At 47.6% G+C, this 24,043-nt stretch overlaps 1 protein-coding gene across 9 annotated transcripts in view; it reads left to right on the top strand.

The window, feature by feature from the left end:
- The window catches only part of CELF6 (CUGBP Elav-like family member 6), a 223,874-nt gene that overhangs the window by 186,757 nt on the left and 13,074 nt on the right, over nt 1–24,043 (top strand). For all 9 annotated transcript variants that reach the window (XM_039492712.1, XM_039492708.1, XM_039492709.1 and 6 more), the window contains one exon: nt 16,432–16,587. In XM_039492712.1, coding sequence (XP_039348646.1) covers nt 16,432–16,559 — 128 coding nt within the window. In that variant the 3' untranslated portion in view covers nt 16,560–16,587. The remainder of the gene's footprint in view (nt 1–16,431; nt 16,588–24,043) is intronic.

Here is a 24,043-nt window from a genome sequence, read left to right as displayed (position 1 = left end):
TGGAAAGTGTGGGAACAGGGATGTCGGAGAAAAACTCAGTTCTCGCTTTTTCTTTGGGTGCAGCAAAATCAAATACTTTATTATTTCTCCAGTAATTACAATGGAGGGAGAGAGTGTCCTAGGACACAGGGTCGCCCCAGTCCCGGACAGGTCTCTCAACAGGTAAACAATTACAGCAAGCATTTATACCTTTGTTACAGACAATAACAAGCAATAATACAGACAGTAATGAGCAACAGCTGCATTTTGTTTATACATAAGCCATCCTGCTATCTTATTTTTCTCCTAGAAGACACCAGTCTGCATATTTGGTTACAAGTTGCAAGGTCGTAATAACTTTTTACACAGTTTCTTTCCCTCTTGCCTCACACCAGCCTCGCTTCTGCAAGTCTCACGTCATTAGGGTTACAGTGTGGCCTGACTCTTGCTAACTTACTGACATGCATTAAGATCAGCCTGTCTCCCTCACGTGCCTGCTATATAGGATGGACACCTACGACTCTCCATTAGCTTTCGGCAGGATGCAGTCTATGGCTCACAGCTGAGCTGTTCTGATTCCATCCTGTAGGGGGCAGTGGTGGCTTGTGTGCGCACCCCCCCCCTCCAGAGGCCTGTGCATGGCAGTTGCACATTTAACGACCCTGCTTAGATCTCTGTTAATTGCAATCGGCAGAAGTCCTTCATTTCTCACAGGTCACCGAACACCCCAGCGCCTCAGATGTGGGTTTCCACTTGCAACCCCAGGACTGGGCCCGGTGCAGAGCTCAGACTCCTCTGGTCACTCTTAGCCCAAGGGCTTCAGGAACCAGAGTCCCTTCTGTGACTGCTGAGCCGGGGCCAGGACTTTGGGAGACCCTGAGCTGTGAGCCAGAGATCTTAATGCATGTCAGTAAGTTAGCAAGAGTCAGGCCACACTGTAACCCTAATGACGTGAGACTTGCATTAAGATCCCCTTCAAATCCTTGTTAATTCTTTCCCTACTTCCACAGGGATGATTATCCGGTCCCCGCCTACAATGCTGGCTCTCCCCAAGAGCCACATGCCCAGTGTACAGCAGGGTCTGGGAAGAGTGATTTACCCTGTCCCGGTGGCTACTCACCATTTTGGGGGTCTTGTGGCTAATGTGCACTTGCCTGGGGTCAGCCAGTTAGTGACAGGTGTGTGAGTACTGGCTGTGTTTCAAATCACTGAACCAGTGTGCTCTGTGTTGCAAACAATACTGCTTCTGTAAAATGTTGCATTTAAACTTCACAGAGATGATCTTGGGAGCCCAGCCTCCCTCTTTGTTATTGCCGGCTGAATGGCTGTGCAGAATTAGAAAGCGGCCAAGAAGAACTAAGGAGGACTTTCTACATGACGTTATGATGCACTCTTCGGCCGAAAAACAGGAATTGAAGGAGTGGCGGGACAGTGAGAAGAGGGACCGAAAGAAGAACGCGGCACTAGAATGAAGCCATGGAGCGACTCTAACCGTTATGGAGTGCCAAGCGGACACGCTGCAGGCAATACTAGCACTGCAAACTGAGCAGCTCCATGCCTGCCCTCCCCTGCAGCCGCTGTCTCAAAACTCTTTCCCACGCGCCCCCCAGACACCACCAACACACTCTTATCAACTTCCTGTGTCCAGTCTATACCCGCAGCATTCCACTCCTCCCCCTTCACAGTCCTGCTGAAGTACAGTACCCGTTGCATTGTACTCCAAAGAAGAAGGCTGGATATGATCCCTGGACATACACAAATTTGTAGCTGTCCAAGGACCCCACCTCCTCCTGGAACCTTCCCTTCCCCGATCTCCCTTACTGCTGATGGGTTTTTTTGTTTGACTCTCTCCTCCGGTTGTTGTTTTTTAATAAAAGAATTGTGTTGGTTTGAAAGCAATCTTTATTAATTGAAAGCAAACAGAGCCCTGCAAAGCAACAGACTATCTTAAACCTTCATAGTGTATCATCTGCAGCAATCACAATCCTCTCCTAACATTACAAGCACTGCAGTCCCAAGCATAGCAACAAATATTAGTGGCTTTCAGCTTCAGATTGCTGCCTCAAGGCATCCCTGATCCTTCTGGCCCTGCACTGCACGCCTCTAATAGCCCTGGTCTCTGGCTGTTCAAACTCAGCCACCAAGCACTAAGCCTCTGCGGTCCAGCCCTGAGTGAAGCTTTCACCCTTCCCTTCACAAATATTATGGAGCATACAGCATGCAGCTATAAGCATAGGAATATTGTCATTGGCCAGGTCCAGCTTCCCATAGAGGCAGCACCAGCAGGCCTTTAAATGGCCAAAAGCACACTCAACAGTCATTCTGCACTTGCTCAGCCTGTTGTTGAACTGCTCTTTGCTGCTGCCAAGTTGCCCCATGTATGGCTTTCATAAGCCATGGCATTAAGGGGGTGGTGGGGTCTCCCAGGATCACAATGAGCATTTCAACTTCCTCTACAGTGATCTTCTGGTCCAGGAAGGAAGTCCCTGCTTGCAGCTTCCTGAACAGGCCAGTGCACTGAAAGATGCGTGCGTCATGCACCCTTCTGGACCAGCCTGCATTAATGTCTGTGAAACGCCCACAGTGATCCACAAGCACCTGGAAAACCATTGAGAAATACCTCTTGCGATTAATGTACTCAGTGGCTAGGTGGTCTGGGGCCAGAATTGGAATATGCATGCTATCTATTGCCCCCTCTGCAGTTAGGGAAGCCCATTTGTGCAAAACCATCTACAGTGTCACACACATTGCCCAGCATCACAGTCTTCCGGAGCAGAATGTGATTAGTGGCCCTGTAGACTTCCATCAACACGAGTCCAACAGTAGACTATCCCACTCTGAACTGGTTAGTGACCGATCGGTAGCAGTCTGGAGTAGCCAGCTTCCACAGTGCAATCATCACGCACTTCTCCAATGGCAGGGCAGTGCATCACGATGTGATCCCACCACTCGGTGGTTGTTTCCCGAGCCAAAAAGCGTCATCAGCACCTCCGTGAATGCCACAAGCAATCTCGTGATCTAGCTACTACACGTGGCAAGATCAATATTGCACTCCTCTTGCCTTTGTAGTTTAAGGAATAACTCCACTGCCACTAGTGATGTGTTGGTCAGAGCAAGCAGCATACTGATCAACAGTTCAGGATCCATTCCTGCAGACAGAAGAGGCAGGACGCACAGTACACAAACCATTGAAAGATGGCACCAAATGCGGACGGAAGCACAGGGATTGCTGGGATGCAAAGCAATGCATCACGGGGCATTGGGACAGGGTCCAGGATGCCTCGTGACCCCCTCCGCCTTCCTACAACTCTTAGCAGCAGAAGAGAAAGAGGTGCTCTGTGGGATAGCTACCCAGAGTGCACCGCTCTGAATACCACTGCAAGTGCCACAAGTGTGAACACACTAGTGCGCAGGCAGCTGACAGTGTGAACACACAACAGCGGTTTCCCTTCAATGCTGTAGCTTCCGGCGCTGTAACTCTGCCAGTGTAGACATTCCCTCTCTCACTAGCAGATGTTGGTCCAATAAAAGATATTACCTCGCCCACCTTGTTTCTGTAATATCCTGGGACCAGCATGGCTGCAACTACACTGCATACAATCATGAGCGTGATGCACAGGTAATAGACAATGTTGGAGGCATTAGTGCCATGCAGTGAAACCTTCACCATCCCTCTAGGGCAGTGTGATCAACAGTGCATTGGAAGAGTGTATTGGAGAGGCAGGACGGCTCCTAGTGGTTAATCTGGGGGTAAAAGTCACCTGTCCCAAGTTGGTTTCCTAGTACAAGGAGTCATGCTGGACACTTGGCTCCCGCTGCTTTGGGTGCGGGAGGCTGGTAGGTATCAAGCAATGTAATAATAGTAGTTGGGAAGCACTGTGCAAACATGTATTAATCCTCCATGCATGCTAAGAAGAAAGAGTGGAAATATTAGTATCATTGCTACCCCCCTTTTCTCCTCTCCTTTCTGCCACCCCTTCCCCACTCACACACTCACGCCTCTGCACTCACGCACATGCCTGCAAACTCATACACAGGCGAGCACATGCTTGTATTTGGAAGCTGTCACACTACTCTCTGCACCCACAGTCCCTTACGCTCCTGCACATTCATGCATCATATTCACAGTCATGCATTGCTCCATACACAGATCCACACACCCACCCTTGCCCACATAGAATCATAGAATCATAGAATTCAAGATCAGAAGGGACCATTATGATCATCTAGTCTGACCTCCTGCAAGATGCAGGCCACATAAGCTGATCCACCCACTCCTGAAATAATTCTCTCCCTTGACTCTGCTGTTGAATGCTCCAAATCATGATTTAAAGACTTCTAGTAGCAGATAATCCACCAGCAAGTGACCCCTGCCCCATGCTTCGGAGGAAGGCGAAAAACCTCCAGGGCCACAGCCAATCTACCCTGGAGGAAAATTCCTTCCCGACCCCAAATATGGCGATCAGCTGAACCCCGAGCATGCGGGCAAGACTCTCAAGCCAGACCCTCTGGAAAAAGGCTAACAATATCCCAACATTGACCCTTTGTACTAATTACCAGTGTGGCACGTTATTGACCTATTGACTAAACCCGTTATCCTATCATACCATCCCCTCCATAAACTTATCCAGCTTAATCTTAAAGTCATGGAGGTCCTTCGCCCCCACTGTTTCCCTCGGTAGGCTGTTCCAGAATTGCACTCCTCTGATGGTTAGAAACCTTCGTCTAATTTCAAGCCTAAATTTCCTGACTGACAATTTATATCCATTTGTCCTCGTGTCCACATTAGCACTGAGCTGAAATAATTCCTCTCCTTCCCTGGTATTTATCCCTCTGATATATTTAAAGAGTGCAATCATATCTCCTCTTATCCTTCTTTTGGTTAAGGAAAACAAACTGAGCTCCTCAAGTCTCCTTTCATATGACAGGCTTTCCATTCCTCGGATCATTCTAGTGGCCCTTCTTTGTACCCGTTCCAGTTTGAATTCATCCTTCTTAAACATGGGAGACCAAAACTGCACACAATACTCCAAATGAGGTCTCACCAACGCCTTATATAATGGGACTAGCACCTCCTTATCTCTACTAGAAATACCTCGCCTAATGCATCCCAAGACCACATTAGCTTTTTTAGCGGCCACATCACATTGCCTACTCATAGTCATCCTACAATCAACCAGGACTCCTAGGTCCTTCTCCTCCTCCGTTACTTCCAACTGGTGCGTCCCCAGCTTATAACTAAAATTCTTGTTAGTCATCCCTAAATGCATAACCTTACACTTTTCACTATTGTATTTCATCTTGTTACTAATACTCCAGTTTACAAGGTCATCCAAATCTCCCTGGAGGATATCCCGATCCTTTTCCGAATTGGCAATACCTCCCAACTTGGTGTCATCCGCAAACTTTATCAGCCCACTCCTACTTTTGGTTCCGAGGTCAGCGATAAATAGATTGAATAAAATTGGACCCAAAACCGAACCTTGAGGAACTCCACTGGTAACCCCCCTCCAACCCGACAGATCACCCTTCAATATGACCCTCTGCAGTCTCCCCTTTAACCAGCTCCTTATCCACCTCTGGATTTTCATTTCGATCCCCATCTTTTCCAATTTAACCAGTAATTCCTCATGCGGTACCGTATCAAATGCCTTACTGAAATCAAGATATATTAGATCTACCGCATTTCCCTTGTCTAAAAAATCTGTTACTTTCTCAAAGAAGGAGATCAGGTTGGTTTGGCACGATTTACCTTTCGTAAAACCATGCTGTAATTTGTCCCAGTTGCCATCGGCCTCAAGTCCGTAACCACTCTCTCCTTTAAATTTTTTTCCATGACTTTGCATACAACAGATGTTAAACTAACAGGCCTGTAGTTACCCGGGTCACTTTTTTTCCCCTTCTTGAATATAGGAACTATATTAGCTAATCTCCAGTCAAACGGTACAACCCCCGAGTTTAGAGATTTATTAAAAATCATCGCTAATGGGCTTGCAATTTCACTCGCCAATTCCCTTAATATTCTAGGATGAAGATTATCCGGGCCCCCCGATTTACTTCCGTTAAGCTGTTCAAGTTTGGCTTCCACCTCAGATACCGTAATGTCTACCCCCATATCTTCATTCCCATCAGTCCCTCTATCACTATTCCTTAGCCCTTCATTAGCCTCATTAAAGACCGAGGCAAAATATTCATTTAGATATTGTGCCATGCCAAGATTATCCCTAATCTCCACTCCGTTTAAAGTTTTAAGCGGTCCCACTTCTTCCTCCTTGGTTTTCTTCCTATTTATATGGCTAAAAAAACCTTTTGCTATTGGTTTTAATCCCCTTCGCTAGGTCCATCTCCACCCGGCTCTTTGCCTTTCTCACTGCTTCCCTACACCCTCTGACCTCAATAAGGTAGGTTTCTTTGCTGATCCCTCCCATTTTCCACTCCTTGTACGCTTTCTGTTTTTCCTTAATCACTCCTCTAAGACGCTTGCTCATCCAGCTCAGTCTAAAACTGCTACCTACGAACCGTTTTCCCTTTCTCGGGATACATGCCTCTGACAGCTCCTGCAACTTCAACTGTCAGTAAAACTTATACATGCCTCAGCTGTGTTGGCTCAAGTTGAACAGGAAACTGGAGGGGAAGGAAGGTGATAATATATAATATACATAATATATAGTCTGGGAGCCTTCCAATTCCACTGTTCCTCCAGAGGGTTTCCAGTTTAGAGTCCCAGCACATTTCTCACCACAGCTCATCACAAAGCTCGTCCAGAGATATTAATTACACACAGTTTTTGGCGAGAACACTAGTAGCAACAATGTCTTTTTGTCTTTCCCTGGCATTTCTAGCACATCAGGTATCTGGAACTGTGCAACTGACTCAGTGATAATGAACCCTTTTATTGTTGGGTTAAAATGTGCAAAGCCTGTCTTTTAAGATGTAGCACTGCATTCATTTCAGTGTAAGGCTTCCCAGAAGACCTCACTATAACAGCTTGGAATAGTTACACTCTGGAGAAGGTAAGGAAAGTTATGATGGAGTTTGTTGTGTTCGGCTCCCAAATTGCAGCCATGTCGCAATGGGTTAAGTCTCACACTTCCTTGCCAGTGCAGAATTCACTTGTTCTCTTTGTGTCTAGAGCTTTAGCATCACGCTGGTTCACCTACCCCACTCCTTACAGTTATCTCCCAGCCAGGGCCCCAGCAGGAAATTGCATAGCGATAACTGAAAATGCTGTCAGCTCTTTGGGGCAGAGACCGTAGTTATGTTCAGTGTTTCCATGGCTTCTGGTCTACGCCTGAGGCGCCTATGCACTACAGTAATAGATACACCTCTCTGTCTCACATTTTAAACAGCCTCTCTTAAAGAAACAGGTATTTTCTCCAGATACCATCCTCTGGGGTTCTTGCTCCATCAGAACTTCAGGTCATCATTTGGGCTCATGTTTTTCTAGTGCTCCGGAGCACCTCTAGGGTTTGGCGCCTCAGCACCTCACTACTGGCACCTAGTGCCCTGGCACCTGGGCTTTGTTAATGACCCAACGCCTGGCTTGGTGTTTCACTGCATTGTGTTATGGTAGGTGGTTCCTGCCCGGGCACCAGATACGTCTAGTCTTTGGAGCCCATCTCGGTGGTTCCCTTGACCCACCTCAGCAGCCACATTGGTGTCTCAGGTAGTATCACATCAGGGCCTCGCCATTCTCCTCAGCACTCTGACCCCTTCCTGCAGGATTTCCCTTTGGGGCCCTGGAAACGGGGCTCTGTGCCACTCACCTGAAAAAACAAAACAAGCACCTGAGCTGTTGCTCCTGGCACCAAGCAAAGAGTGCGTTAGCAGGGCACTGCGCCAGCCACTGGGCCCCTCCAGGAGATCTCTTAGAATGTAGCCTAAGGCTTCCTGGCTGCTGGGATACCCTCTGGCAGCAGGAAAGGGTGGGAAGAAACTGTGAAGTGTTGCAGTTAGGCCCAGCAGCCCCTTTACTTGCCCTGCCTCACTTCCTCCCTCCCCGGGTATCTGACTGAAAGCTGGAGCCCATCCAGGTGCCTCTGGCAGCTATCTCACTTGCTCACTCATTAGTGGAAGGTTGGCCAGGGTCTCTGCAGCCCCTAGTGTCAGGTTCATGCAGGGCTTGACACTTTTGAGTTCCCCCTCCCCCACAATTAAATAGTCTTGTGAGACACCAGATATTAATGTGATCTCAGCAGAGCTGTCCCAAGTTCCTGTGAAGTTCTGTGTTTCACATGGAAAGTCATGTGGTATCACTGGTAACAGGGGCTTCAGCGCCCGTCATGGGTGTGCTTCAGGCACTACTGACTGATCCACCTGACCCCATGTTTTGCAAACATAGGCACCCCTTGTTCCATGGGCCTCTGAACTTAATTGTAGGTGTCCTGGTCAGGACAATCCTGAGGGCTGCAATCCAGCCTTGGAGACTACAACTCCCAAGATGTTAGAGGAAGAGACAGACTTCCACTTCCAAGGGTGAGGCCTCGGTTTTGGATGCAGAGGCACATGCGTTTTGTGGGGCACTGAGGCTGTGTTACTGGACCCCTGGCCAGGAATGGCAGGTTGTTTTATGGAGCTCTAGCCCAGCTGGGAGCTGCTGCTGAGAAACTTCCGGGGCTTGGACCAAGGCTATTGCTGGCAGGGATGTTGGAACAGTTTGTACAGTGGAGGTGCTGTGAGCCATTGAACCAAACTGTAAACCCTGTATATAATGGAAACCACTTCAAGTTAGGGGGTGCTGCAGCGCCCCCCTCACCCCTAGTTCCAGCACCTATGATCGCTGGGCATCAGTGGAGCCAGGGCAGAGACTGTTGTGGTGCCCAGAGCTGCCTGAGGCTGGCCTGCAGTGACGGCAGTGGGAGGAACCACGGCCTTGTTTGTTGGGGCAGTGCGTGAAGGGGAAGGGGGACAGCAAAGAGACTTCAGTGTGAGAAGAGACTAAATAATCTTATTGGCTGAACAGGATCCAGGTTACTGCCCTCTGGTTCTAACAGCGCCCATCCTCAGGGGCTGTGCAGCTTGGAATGACCCCGGGTTAGATTCACTCCGGCCCATGTTGCCTTGGCTGGACTGCCTTACTGGATCCACAGAGCTTTCCTGTCCCCGGCTTCAAGATCTTTAAATGTGCCCACGCAAGGGTCTAGAACTCTGAAATTAAGAGGAGTGCCTCACTCTGGGATGGGGTAACTGGTGGCAGTGTACTGACTTAAAGTGATTGTGACATTTTAATTATTCTCAATCTGTTACAGCGTGTTTTTCTAAATTGTGCAGTGAAGGGGTGCTAACTCTAGTCTAAGCGGGTATTATTTGCAGAGAGTGTATAATTGATATTTTTGGGTTAGCCCCATTGCATAGATTAGCTCAGGTTTATTCCTGGAGGCTCCCCAGGCACCCCAGTGGGTGTTTGCAGGGCCCAGCCAAGATTAATTTTGTTACAAGTAAAAGGACTGCAGCAGAGGAGTGGATCGAGGATTCCTACCTATCCATCATCATCGCTGGGATACTCAGGATCTCCATCACTGTTGACAGCATCAGGCACACAGGGGGGTGTTGCTTGCTCCTGATAACCCAGGGAGGAAAGGAGGGGTTACATTTTGGAGGCACCATTAGGATCCTTCTGCCACCCTGAAATTCTGCAGCAAGAAACCTTTTATATCTATTTTATGCTATTGTAGTTCTGATTATTTTCCTGAACCCTACTGGACTTTAAAGGACTCTATTTCTTTAATGAACTTTATAATCTCCTCCATCACGGTAAGCTGACATCCTGGTGTAGAGATTGGCATGCCACCCAGTCAAGCCCTTATACTGGGTAAGGTGCTACCGTCTGTTAGGTGTTGGGAACTGTGACAATCTTTGGGAAGACCATGATTTTTACGGTTGCCGAGGTGACTCTAACACCCAGACTGTGGCTGTATTGGTGAGAGCGGCTGCTGACTTGGACCTGTATGTACTCCAGGAAGTTGGGATTGTGGGTGAAATTGGCCCCTGGCCTGTATTTCTGTCTGGGAGTGCCCAAAAGGGACTATACCAGCTGGGACTGCTGATTTTGCAGCTAAAGTGAAGGCTTTGCTGGAAGATGTGATGGCCATCGTTAAACCAGCATCTGTTATGAATGAGCATCGGATAACTGCACTAGGATAATTGGTGGAAGGCTGTACTCGGTCACCCTGTGAGGGAGTTGGGTACTGTAAGATGAGTTTCCTCTCCGGTTAAAAGCTACTCCTGCTGGAGAGGATTACTTTGAATCCTAAATGGGCCAAGCTACCCAGATGATGGAGGAATGCAAATTTCATGCTTTAATCTGACCCTGCTTAATATGTCGAGAACTTTAAATCCCTAACAGAAATCTAGATGGAGCTAGCACGTCAGCCATATTGTGCATGCTTAAAACTGTATGCAAAATGAGGTCACAGGGTATTCTCCATATTTTGTAAGTTAAGACGAGAAGCTTGATTACCGATGAACTTCTTTTTGGGGGGGTCTCAGCAGATGGGTCCTCCCACCCATCTTATCTTCAGTACATGGCTACATTAAAAAGAGACTTGCATGCTGTTTATTCACTTGCTCAGGCCATGGACGATAAGATGAACCAAGGTAATAAAGACCATTATGATCAGAAGGTGCAATACTATGATCTGCAACTGGGTGATCGAGTTCTTATCAGGAAACTTGGGCTCCCAGGAAAACATAACCTTGCATACTGTTGGGGTTCGCAGCCCTCCATTTTGGAAAGTCAAATATCTGCGCTACCTGTCTCCCAACTAAAGCTTGAAAAGAATGGCGGCCCATTAAAGACCTTGGACCGAAACGATTTACTTCCTCTGGAGCAATGTGAGAATGGATACTCCATTGATTACTGAGCCAACCCCTGTACCCCAAGCATCTTGCCAGAGGAGACCCTGACATGGTTATCCCAGTGGCTATGTTTGGTTCCCCATTGGTGACTGATTCTAAGGAGGTTTACACTGACTATATATCTATGTATTCTGGACCGCAGATGTTCCTCCTGAGTCTGTTGTATTGTCACTTGAACCACACCAACCTGAAGGTTTAGCTGAAAAACCTCCTTTAAGTCCCCAGGTTTCCCTGTTTTTACCTCCAAGAGATGTTTCCAGGGAAGGCTCAGACCCTCTCAGTAGCCTACTTGGCTCTCTTGGTGTAGACGGGGATCCTGTTACAGATAATTCCCCTCTTCCCAGTAGTAATCCTGTGCAGAATGCAGAGCCTAATAAAGTGTTGTTGACTCCTCCTGCTGAAGAAGAGCTTGTGCAGCCCTTAAAGATGTCCCTGCGAGAGATCAGACCCCCCTCTGCAATTAACGTATGATGCAGCTGGAGTTGCCAGTGAGGTGTCCAGACCTACTGTGCATCATGGTGTGGCTCTGTCCTCTGGCTCTAAAACATCTATTGAGTCCAAAAGGGAGATAGAGACTCTAAAGATGAGGACAAGTGTTTATCATGGCAATGCTCCCCTCAGGTTCGGTGCTTAAATTGTGCCTATTCTAGTGGGCCTGTACTTTGCCCGGCATTGAATGTTACCCCCAGAGAGCAACAGGGATTAAGAATGTAAGTATTATCTTTGGGTTGTTTTCTTTCTTGTTATAGTTCCTTAATAGGGATATTAAGGGTTTTTCTGGTGGGGAGTCTCCCCTCCCTCAGAGCTAGGGGGCTCCCTTTGCAGGGGGTGTTGATTTTGCACTTTTATTTTGCCTTGTGAGGTGTGATTGGTTAGCGTGTTCCTTTGGGAGCTTCACCTCCTGCACAATCGGCCCTGACCACTTCCTCCAAAGGCAGCATTTCAGCTCAGCAGGAGGGCATGTGACAGATAATAAGAGCCCTGTTACCACCACTCGTAAGGGTTAAAAAACCTTTCAGAGCTTGGGGAGTTATGGCGCTCTGGTGCTAGGTGATGAGACCCTGCAGTGAGATGCAGAAGTTCAGGTAAGTCATTTCCCTTTCCATGCTACACTGTTGCAATGCTGGAATTTTCTCTGTTACTGATTGTGATTTAGCCCAAAAGGCGAGGTTCACGGCTGTGAAATTCCTGGAGGGGCACTTGCTTCTTGTACATGCTACCTTTAGTCTTTCCTGCACTGGGTTTTCAGTACTCTATGTGAGTAGTATGGTCTGTTTTCCTCTGGATTCTCATGTGGTTGTCAGTGTGCAGAGCTCTTTATGCTCATATAGTCCTTTATCTTGCAAGTGGGGACATCAGTTTCTCCTTCCTGCCAGTTTCTCTTTTCCATGGTGGCTATCCTGTTTGTGAAAGGCACCAGACTAACCGCCCTGGACACTGGTGTACTCCATGAATCCACAGAAGTGGGGGAGAGGGGACGTGGGCAGCGGCAGGGCAAGCGTAGGTTCACACACACGGCTCCCTTCATCCTGCGCCTTGGTAGCGTGCTTCAGGTCTGACCTGTGACTGTTATAAAAGGTACACCCACCTTGTCTCTCCAACAACTATCCCAGAGCGTAAGAAGCTGGGTCACTCTGCAGGCCTGTTCAGTTCTCTGCTCAGCCTGCCATGAAAGGTGCCAGTTGATGCCTGTTGTGATGTTCACTGGGGAGATTGAATCTATCTCCCCTTGTAAGTATTCTCACACTTCTTATCAAACTGTCTGTACTGGGCTATCTTGATTATCACTTCAAAAGTTTTTTTTCCTTACTTAATTGGCCTCTCAGAGTTGGTAAGACAATTCCCACCTTTTCATGCTCTCTGTATGTGTATATATATCTCCTCAATATATGTTCCATTCCATGCATCCGAAGAAGTGGGCTGTAGCCCATGAAAGCTTATGCTCCAATAAATTTGTTAGTCTCTAAGGTGCCACAAGTACTCCTGTTCTTTTTGCGGATACAGACTAACCCGGCTGCTACTCTGAAACCTGGGGAGATGGCACACCAGATGGGACCAACTTACGGCAGCTATTGACCTGGGCTGCATTTGAACCAATGCTGTAGAGGTGACAGACTCCAGTTCCAATAGCTTATCTCCTAATCCCTCTAGCACCTATCTTGGACTTAATAATTCTTGGTACAAGTTGGTCATCAATGTTAGACTTAGCCAGCATGATAGTGTGCAGCCTTGCCTCCTTCTTGTGCCCACTTGATGCTCCAAAGGGGATTGCTGCTGCTCTTGCTGTGCTTGTGGTGTGTGTGGAGGTACACCTGATGGCCCTGGTTTGTTTTCTGGTTTGGCAATCCACACCTACTCTTTCTTGCTGAAGACTCACATTCAGATGGTCAAACAGAACTGCCCCCCCATACCAATGTTGGCATGTCACAACACAAGCATTGCTTTCATACATCAGCCGTCTTCAGGCAAATATCGCAGGGTGATGACATTGCATCTTCCCCAAAGTGAATGCGGGACACTGGTAACGTCCTACCAGCTTACAATCAAAATTGTTACTGCCCCACACAACTCAGCAAGCTTATTCTGAGGCCACACATTCAAACTATATTCAGTTAGCTCTGATGGGATCTGCACAAATGCCACCTTGTGGCTGGAGCATTGTTTGGTGGTTAAAACAAAGGAGTGTGGGAAGGAGATGTGGGTTCTACTCCCAGCTTTGACAGTGACTTGCTGCATGACCTTGGCTGAGACACTGTCCCTCTTTCCACACACAACCCACATCGAATGACACCTATACTCACTAACTCACATTGGCATGAAGATGAGGCTTCATTCATCAGTGGCTGTGAAGCGTGTTGAGATCCTAGGCTGGAAGGTACTGGGAAGATCATTACTGACACCAATAAGACAGGCTCTGCTGTGCTGCAATTCTCATAATGTTACCACCGCTGCTGCTGCTTCTGTCCTCCTCCTACCCCCAGCCCTGCTCCATTAACAGCTGCTGCTGCTCCATGGTGCTTCTCCCTGATGCTCAAAGGAAAGGAGGAAAGCATTGCAGAGTTGCCACCTGCCATCCGTGGATAGGAAAGTATCCATTCCCTCAATGTGCTCCCTTTCCAGGATGTGAAAATGGTATGTTCAATTAAAATGCCCTTCTGCTGGGACTGGCTGCCAGTTCCCAGGAGATGCAGGTACAAATGGAGCTGCCATGCACATTGGAACTCTGAGGTTATTATTGCACGTTACTTTTTTATTGCAGCAGATGTTAGCAAGAAGATACAACAATAGGTGACTGGAGAAGCCTTTCAAATATACAATACCACCACATCAGCCTCTTGTGAGTAAGGTTGACACTTCAGGCAGTTGTAGGCACCATATGCTGTATCTCAGAGTTCCTGGATTTAGCTGAGGTCTTCTGCCAGCCAAGTAGGGAATTGGGAGGATGCTTTGAGGGGACTCTTTTAAGCGCTGCAGCAGTTGGTGGTTGTTTTGGAGACTGTACTCTTGGTGAAAGGCTGGGTGTCTTTAATGTGGATGCTTGGGTTGATGTCAAGCATGGCGAAGCCCAGCAAAGATTGGAACTGGTTAAGTGAACATGCAGGAAGGGCAGTGTTAGCAAAGGGCAAACTTCAACAGAGTCCATAGCAGAGATTAGGACAAAATTAATTTCCAGGAGCCTGATTCTTCACTGCTTTGTACCCTGTGATGTCATTTGTTCCTTTGCAAAGTGGTTGCAAAATGCTGCAGAATCTAAGTGGCAGCACTGTACACCTGCTTTGCTCAGCTGTAAGTGACAACGCAGGGTGCAAGGCAGAGAAACAGGTCCCAGATCTCCAATTCTCTGGAAATTCAGAGATTTACATCTCCTGAGTTTTGTTGAGACCACTATAAAAATAGAACCCATTTACAAAATTCATACACAGATTTGAATTACAAATCCTCCCATAATTTGGGGTGAGATGATTGGTGCCTCCCCATACTGGGTGGGCACCAGCTAAAGGGGAGGACACGTAACCTCCCCAGGTGTCTCCTCCCTGCCCTGCCCCCAGCCCGGGTCCCCTGCAGTCTCCCCACCCCATGTTACCTTGTGGAGGTAGAGGGGACTCTATCCTCCCGCTGCACTGGCTCCCCCTCCCCCTGGCACGTTCAGCTGCTCTCCTGGGCAGCTAGGTCTGGCCCAATGCAGCACAGCAGCTGCCTCAGAGAGCATCTGGCTGCAACGGTGGCAGGCTGCCCCCCACACTGGCTTGGCTTCAGGGACAAGGGCAGAGTGAGCTGGAGCCCACCTTCCCTGTGTGCAGCAGCAGCTGCCTGGGAGAGAGACTCGCTAGGGAGGGGTGGCAGCGGCCCGCTCCAGTTTCCGGGGATAGGGGCTGACTCCAAGCATGCTGGGGGGAGGGTACTCTGGCTTGCTCTCGGCCCTTGTCCCAGAAGCCAAGCCTGGGTGGGAGGCAGCCCGCCGCCACTGCAGCCAGATGCTCTCCCAGGCAACTGCTGTGTTGCACCGGGCAGTTCATCTAAGCCCTTAAAAGTTCAGATGAACCATCACTAAACTTTTCAACTCTCTGGAGAAGTTGTAAATTTGGGCTAATAGTTTTGGGCGAAGGTGCATTTCCTGTGCTGTATTTTCTGCTATTAGTAGACCTGTGCCATATCTCCTGCAGAATGGTGGTTCTTTAGGTTCTAGCCTCAAAGCTGGAGACACAGAGGCAACACTCAAACAAATTGGGTGGGGGGAAAAAGTTCTCATGCCGCCAAGGTTCAGGGTTTCCCATTCAATGGTAGGTGCGGGGAAAGGTTTGGCAGGATGGCATGTTTATTATATTATATCCAAAGCAGCCCAAGCATCCTTTGTGACAGAAGCATAAACCTCTTGGCTTTAAAAGTGAGTTGTTTTCCTCTTTAATGGCTACATCTTTCCATTCTGTAACAGCAGTAGGGTAAGGGAAAGCATGTGGCTCTTGCTTTAAAAGGCTTTCCTTTGACTCCTTCTACAAGCCTGTTCTCTTTGGGGAGTGACTTATTTCATAATTAGCCTGGGGACATAGGATACTGTAGGAGTGGAGGGCTGCATTGGGAGCAAGGGGCAGACATAGCTTCTCAGAATCTCCTGATTTCTGGCAGAACTCTCACCAAGACTGGCCCTTGTTCAAAATGGCTGCTGTCTGCCATTACTTTAAGATGGACTGAAGCCACACGAGGCCTACAGTCAAAATAGAGGCCATTTCCTTACAACTTTTCCATGTGGAAGTGAGTGTGCCCCTAGTAAAGATGGGCTGGCACTGCCCATTGGAAGGCGGCTTCCACCCTTAACAGTTCCAAAATCAGGAGTCAGACAGTATGAATTTAAACCTCATGATTTTGGGGAGATCTGGTTATTGAATACAGAGGGTTGTGGTCACAATATTCCCAGCATCACCTCTCCCTCCCCTGCACCAGAGCCTTCTGGGTAATCCCATTGCACTTGGCCAGCAGTTACTGTTGGATGCTTGGAGTGAACTTGTGGTGATGAGTGGAGAGGGTCTCTGGTGCTTTTGGTGATGAATTGTGTCCTTCCTTCTCCGTCCCCCCTCTCACCCCTCCCCTCACCCCCAGGTTTCGTCAGTTTTGACAATCCAACTAGTGCTCAGGCAGCCATTCAGGCCATGAACGGCTTCCAGATCGGCATGAAGAGGCTAAAGGTCCAACTAAAGCGGCCAAAAGATGCCAACAGACCCTACTGACCCCTGCTCACCCTGGCCCTGCAAACAGGTAAGGCACTGGCAGACCAGACTGCCCCAGCTGTGGTACAAGCAGGAGAGTGTGGGGGTAGGGTGGTGTTTTCACCAAATCATCTGTGCTTGCTGCCAGGAAGCCAGGGGGCAGTATGGCATCTCCTGTTGTTTCATTCATGCCAGGATGATGCTGACTTCTGTGCACCGCTGCCATTTGTTGGAGAGTGTTGGACCTTTGACTTAGCTATCAAAGCTGCTCCTTTAGCTCTGCCTTATTCTTTCAGACCTGGTAGCCCTGAGTTTGAATCAGTGTTGTCCAGTGGTTAGGGCGCCAGACAAGGACTCACTCCCAGATCTGCTTCTGACTGGCTGGGCGACCTGGGGGCGAGTCACTGTCCCTCCCTGGGCTTCAGTTTCCCCATCTGAAAAATAGTGATAATGATGTTTGCCATCTTTTTAAAGTACTTTGAGATCACTTAGTGCTAGATATTGTTATTCTTGTTGCTTCCTTTCGAGTTGGTGTCTTGTGTGTATCATATGCAGCCACAAACCATTGCAAAGTCCCTGATCAGCAGGGATCCGAGAAATCCATTTGCCATGGAAAAACTCAGAATTTGCATTTTTACAGAGAATCTTTGGGTTTTATTCTGGGTGCCCAGCTCTGAAGGTAGAGCGGAGAGCGGTGGCTGCTGGCAAGGCACCCAGCTCTGAAGGCAGTGCCACCACCAGCAGCAGTGCACAAGTAAGGTTGACATCAGGGCCGTACTTAGGCATATGCAGATACACAGCTGCATAGGTCACCTGAACATCTGGGGCACTCCTGGGTCTTAGTGTCCACCCATCCGCCTCTTCCTATCCCTGTTCTGACCCTTCCTGCAGGCTCCCACCACAGCTGGCTGCTGCAGCCTGTTGTATCTTCCTCCAGAGGGGATCTAGTACTTAAAAGTGAACAACCCTTCCAGCCTGCCAGACCTATTAGCACAACATTGAAACTGTTAAAGAGCCATTCAAGTGGTAATGAAGCCATTTAACAGGCATTTGCCAACCCCCAGGTATATACTGTCAGTTTTTGAATTTACTGACAAAGGCCTTGGCTACACTTGAGAGTTACAGCGCTGTTAGTGGCTTTATAGTGCTGTAACTCACTCCCCATCCACACTGGCAAGGCACATACAGTGCTGTATCTCCGTGGCTACAGCGCTGTTGTACTCCACCTCCACGAGAGGAATAAAGAGTGTAGCGCTGCTACTGCAGTGCTGGGGTGCCAGTGTAAACAGGGAATAATCTTAGTACACTGTAACTGACCTCTGGAAGCTTCCCATAAACCTTTTAAGTGAAGATTACTCTCTTTGTTTTGTTGTGATGCCTCTCTTTATTTTGTTGTCAACGCCAGGCTCCGGAGCTGGTTATCAAAAAAACAAACACAGCTAGTGTTTGCTGTGAATGAGCAGAGGCAGGCAGGGGGGCTCCCTTTGGAATACCCACAGCTAGTGTTTGCTTGAAGAGAGGGGGAGGGCTTGAGGATAGAAGCAGCACGGCGCAAGGGAGCGGGGGGAGGGGGTGTCCGTTTGGGGGAGGCTGCTTATCTGGTCTGTGAGGAAAAAAACAAACAGCTGTTGTTTGCTTTCAGTGAGTGAGAGAGGGGTGGGGAAGGGGGTTGAAACTTGCAAGGCAGCTGCTGACAGAGTGTCGGCTCCAAAAATCTCTCTCCCCCACGCTCCCTGTCACACTCCACCCCACCCCCCTCTTTTGAAAAGCACGTTGCAGCCACTTGAACACTGGGATAGCTGCCCATAATGCACCGCTCCCAATGTCGCTGTAGATGCTGCAAATGTGGCCACGACAGTGCGCTGGCAGCTGGCAGTGTGGACAGACTGCAGCGCTTTCCCTACTCAGCTGTACGAAGATAGGTTTAACTCCCAGCACTGTACAGCTGCAAGTGTAGCCATACCCAAAACCAGATGTGCATTACTGTAATATTTACTAGAACATGTTAGACTACAAGACCTTAGTTTAAAATGTGCTTTAAAAATATTTCATTAGTGTGTTGCTGAAGATTATAAAATCACATCTCTAAAAAAATCCTTGCATAGATTTTTAGATGCACAGTCTGAGTATTCATCTTTAGCCTTAAATTCTTGGATCTTCAGACATATCATTTTTTAAATAAATCCTTCAAATGACCACCCTTATCTAAAATACACATGCGAGCCCGGGCTGCCGTCAGGCATAGGGGCACCAGTTTAATAATACTGCATAGGGCCCCTAAGGACGGCCATGTGTGGCATGGTATGGTGTTGCCACCCTTACTTTTTCACTGCTGCTGTCTGCAGTGCTGCCTTCAGAGCTGGGCACCTGGCCCGCAGCTGCCGCTCTCCAGCCACCCAGCTCTGGACGGCTAGGGAAACCAAAGTTCAGTTTTTCTTTTTTAATTGCGGAAAAAAGCAGCTTTTAATGTTTTTTATCAGAGAATTTGGGGGGGTTTATCACAGAAAACTAGGATCCCTGCTGATTGTGCACTGTTTATAGTAATGCATGGCTGCATATGCACAGCATATGCACATATGGTGATGTCATCAGCTACCTACCTATATGCAATAGCAGCATTAAGACTGATGTCCAAAAACACATGGGGTAACTACTCTCCTGAAGCAAGTCCCCCAAATCTAGCCGAGGGCAGTGATGCACAAGCACATGGTGTACCAACCACAGAGAGGATTAGAAGCTATTTATTTGCTAACTGCTCAGGGTTCAGCTAGTTTTCAGAGGGATAAGCACTAGGTTTGTCCTTGACCCTACTGGACTCACACCAGATGCCTGTTCCCACCACTTATTCAGACCATTCACCTTCCAGACCGCCGAACCCTTCCCAGGTACACTAAGGGCACTTTCCAATAGAGACGGCTCAAGCTGCAGAATTGGGATCTGAATTTCAGAGAAGGGAAAGAATTGGCAGTGTTTGGATTCAGGGTGTGGGTTCAGGTCTCTCTCTGCTTTGAAAGTGTGCTGGCCTTTCCACTTCCAAAACATCATCTGCCAGTACTTCCAGACAAAGGTCTCTAAAGAGGACATTGTGTTTGGGGAAAGTCAGGCCTGAACTCAGGATGTCTGAACCATACTGGATAAAATCAGATTTTCAAACTGAATCTTCCCTAAAACTCAAACACACCAGAGCGCCCCTCCTCCCCACAGTATTAATCACACTACCACTTCTCCATCCAATCTCCATCCCAAATGCAACTGGACCAGAGCTTCCAAGCCCTTTCACAGGTTTAAAATGCTCTGTTCAAGTTTCATTTGCTATTCCCATTTTATTTTCAGGCACATTTTGCTTCCCTGCCTCTAGCCAGGACATAGAAGCAGCAAACACTGAGCTGAAACTAGGAAACAGTAGGCGAAATCTAGTGAGAAAGCTTATTTGTGCACCATTTCTAAGCTAGCTGTGAGGCCAAGGGACTAGGTGGGTTTAAATGAGTATCCAAAACCCTGGCTTTAAAGTGATTCCTATCCTTTGGCTGATTACTATTTTGAATGTAGATAGTAGTGACTAGAGATGTTTGTTAGTCTTGAATTTGTGGCTGTCCAGGACTAACACTGTACTGCACTAATCCTCATGGGAACATGATGGTCTTTAGACAGTGACACGGGGCATATTACTCTGCCTCTTCCAAACACTGAGGGGGATGCAGCAGTTTGACCCTCTTTTAGAACTGGAGAGGAGAGGCTTCCACAGAAAATGTCAAATTCCTGGTGAAAAATTAAAATCTGAAATATTTTGGCCAAAAACTGAAATAATTTTATTCTGAAAGGCTGCCGTAGTGCCTCATGGGTGCTGTAGTTTGGGTGTATCATACTCCCATTCTCCTCAGTTGGGCAGGCTCCCTGGTCAGACTACATCTCCCAGGATGCACTATGGTCCCCATTCTTGATTAGGAAGCCGCATGGTCATGGTGCATCATGGGAAATAATGTCCAGCTAAGGGTCATACAGGAGAATAGGGTCATCAGGTACCTGAACTACAACTTCCATGAGGCACTGCAGCAACATATCCAGATTGAAATATTGTTGGTTTTGGCTGAAAACCAAAACTATTTCAGTTTTCACTCATTTCATTTTTTTGTTGAAAAACTGATGTTTTCTACAGGACTCAGATGCTTTTTCAAGAAAAATGAATTCTGTCAAAAACCCAAATTTCTGTCAAAAACCAGTTTTGAAATTAAAAACAAATTTTGGATCAGCGCCACCCTTTCTCATTGTGTTGCCACCTGCTGCTCTGAGTGGTCAGGTACAACTAAGCAGCCATCCTGTAGCAGTCTACATCTGCTCCCTGCTTCAAAATACATTCCCCAGAGACGTACATTCAAATGTGACATTTGATAGGTCACCCAGAGAATAGCCAGCCGAGAAACAGCCTATGCTTCTTTAGAAGATAGGCTGAGATAAGATGGGGAAAGGATATCTCCTCCAGCTCCACCAGCCAAAGTGCAAGGGTCACATACAGATGCACTTTGGCTGGTATGGGCATTCTGGGGAGAGGGGATTCCACCAGCAGATAAAATAGTGTACACAGATTCAGCGCTTACTTGCACATCTTAGAGCCTCAGGCCTCGTTGCCACAAGATCATTATTCCGAAGGGATTTTGGGGAAGGATATATGGCTGAGCTTGTACAAGGAGTTGCTGGCATGTTTTCCCTCTTTGATACAACTCACACTTGAAACTAGCTCCAACCATCTAATTAGGAGGATGGAGCAGAGGGGATGGAACGCCTAATGGCAGGGTTGTACTCTAAGGCAGGTAGTTGTGGCATGATCCTCATGAGGAAAGGCTGGTACATGAATGAGTGAACCCCTGAGAGACACCCTAAAATTAGCAAACAGTTGGCTTGTAGATTCATGTGCGCACATGTGGCTATGAGATATACAGGCATAATTACAAGGCTCTTCCAACACGCTTGCTCTCCCAACATACACAGCTCTCTCTCTCTCTAGGCAAAATATTTTCAGCAAATGGTAAATTTGTCAGTGCATTTTTCAGAACTCCCAAACTATTTGCAAATTCTAGTTGAATTTCGTGAATAGTTTTGGGCAGAAAAAAATGTTTTTTTCTGCCAAAAATGTCAAAACAGTTCATTTTTATTATTTTGAAATTAAAAGTTTCAACTTTCCATTTTGAAATGATATTTTGTTTCTAAATTTAGCTATACTTATTTTGAAAACACAAAAAAGGGTGAAAAATACCCCAAAATTAAACACATACACACACTACTCCCATCTTGCACTAAGAAAGGGTGTGCAGCTGTAACCCACACACTTTCTGGGTGTGGTGTTCTGTCCCATTTGGTGGCACCAAGACCACTTAGAGAGTGTTAAATGAGTCTGCTCTACAGCCTTAGCTAGTTGGCTTTTAGCTCATGTGATAGAGGCTCGTGTACTAAGTTCCAGAGGTCCCTGGTTCAAACCCACCCACTGATGACCGAGGTCTGTGAGCATTACCCAGTACTCCTGCAATGATACATGCTGCTGTCATGACCAGTAATGCCCCCTCTTCTCAGTAGTCATTTGCAAGTTTAGTAGCATCTCCTGCAACTCCCAGACTTGTTCTGCCAATAAGATACAAGTCACTATCTGAGCAATGCTGCGAGGGGCTCCTGGTCCAGGCTGATTTTTGCCTGTTATGATCCTGTAACACACTAGAAGTTTAGTGATTTTTTTTTCGCTATCAAGATTTGTTCTATTATTTTACTCAGGCTAGGGATGGATCTTATGGGGTATCAGTTGGTAGGATCATGCTTCTTTCTGCTTTAGAAGATCAGTACTGCATTTTCTTTTCTCCATTCTTCTGGTACCTTTCCAGCTTTCTGAGAGCTGTCCAAAATAATTGTCAGTGGTACAGTAAGTTTTTACCAATTCCTTTGATGCCCTATGAGTCATAATGTCAGGAATGGCTGGCTCGTCCATGTAGGGACAATCAGCCACACTGAGAGAAACAAGCCCTCAGCAGACTTTGCCATACAAGGTCTTTCCCAAGTAGCATCTAAGCCAGAGGTTCTCAAGCTGTGGGTTGGGATCCCAAAGTGGGTCGTGACCTCATTTTAATGGGGTCGCCAGGGCTGGCATTAGACTGACTGGAGCTCAGGGCTGAAGAGAGGGGCGGGGCCCGAATGGGCTCAGGCTTCAGTCCCCCCTCCTGGGGTCATGTAGTAATATTTGTTGTCAGAAGGGGGTCACAATGCAATGAAGTTAATCATAGAATTCAAGATCAGAAGGGACCATTATGATCATCTAGTCTGACCTCCTGCAAGATGCAGGCCACATAAGCCAATCCACCCACTCCTGAAATAATTCTCTCCCTTGACTCTGCTGTTGAATGCTCCAAATCATTATTTAAAGACTTCAAGTAGCAGATAATCCACCAGCAAGCGACCCCTGCCCCATGCTTCGGAGGAAGGCGAAAAACCTCCAGGGCCACAGCCAATCTACCCTGGAGGAAAATTCCTTCCCGACCCCAAATATGGCGATCAGCTGAACCCCGAGCATGCGGGCAAGACTCTCCAGCCAGACCCGCTGGAAAAGGCTAACAGTATCCCAACATTGACCCTTTATACTAATTACCAGTGTGGCACGTTATTGACCTATTGACTAAACCCGTTATCCTATCATACCATCCCCTCCATAAACTTATCCAGCTTAATCTTAAAGTCATGGAGGTCCTTCACCCCCACTGTTTCCCTTGGTAGGCTGTTCCAGAATTGCACTCCTCTGATGGTTAGAAACCTTCGTCTAATTTCAAGTTTGAGAACCCCTAAGAAAACATGGCTAAAGACACCTAACTTCTGTGTTTGCTTGTGTAAGATGTGAAAGTGCAACAGGAGAGTAATTAGATTGCTGAACTGAAAACTAATTACAAGCAAAGGGCTTGGTGGTGCAGGGAACTATAATCTGCCCCATCCACTCTGGAGACTTGAGAACGTGAACCCAGAGGTGAAAGTAAGCCGGTACGGGCAGGTACGGAGGACCAGTAAGAAAAGGAGACTGGGTGAGGGAGGGAGAAGCCTTCCCCCTGCATAAGAATAGTTTAAACTCAGCTGTTCCCTGAGTGGTTCAGCCCTCGGGGTTAGGAGTGGTTTCTGGCATCCTTGTTAATTTCACTCACAGTAGCTGTGGGGAGGGTGTATTTGACCATGGCAGGGGCAGTCCTTGTCTGCCCCCTGGATGAGGGGATCTTGTCTCCAATACTAATATACACAACAAATACAAGCATTTGGCACCACTGCTTAAATCCAGAGCTAATAAAAGCAGGTGGAAGGGGAAAAGTCACTGTCACATTGGTTTCTCGTCTCCTCCCTCCCCCTCCTCCAGCCAGGCTGCAGACAAGGCTCTGCATTCCTCCCCCACTCCCCCCTGCAGGAGTTCTCCTCTAGGCTCTAGCTTGCAGTAGGGACACTGGCTGAGATGCCTGCTGCTGCCTGCATAAGAACAGTTTAAACTCAGT

The sequence above is a fragment of the Mauremys reevesii genome, linkage group 10 (assembly GCF_016161935.1).
Source record: "Mauremys reevesii isolate NIE-2019 linkage group 10, ASM1616193v1, whole genome shotgun sequence".
NCBI lineage: Eukaryota > Metazoa > Chordata > Testudines > Geoemydidae > Mauremys > Mauremys reevesii.
The sequence above is the reverse complement of the archived record's forward strand: the minus strand, read 5'-3'. Positions and strand labels throughout refer to the sequence as shown.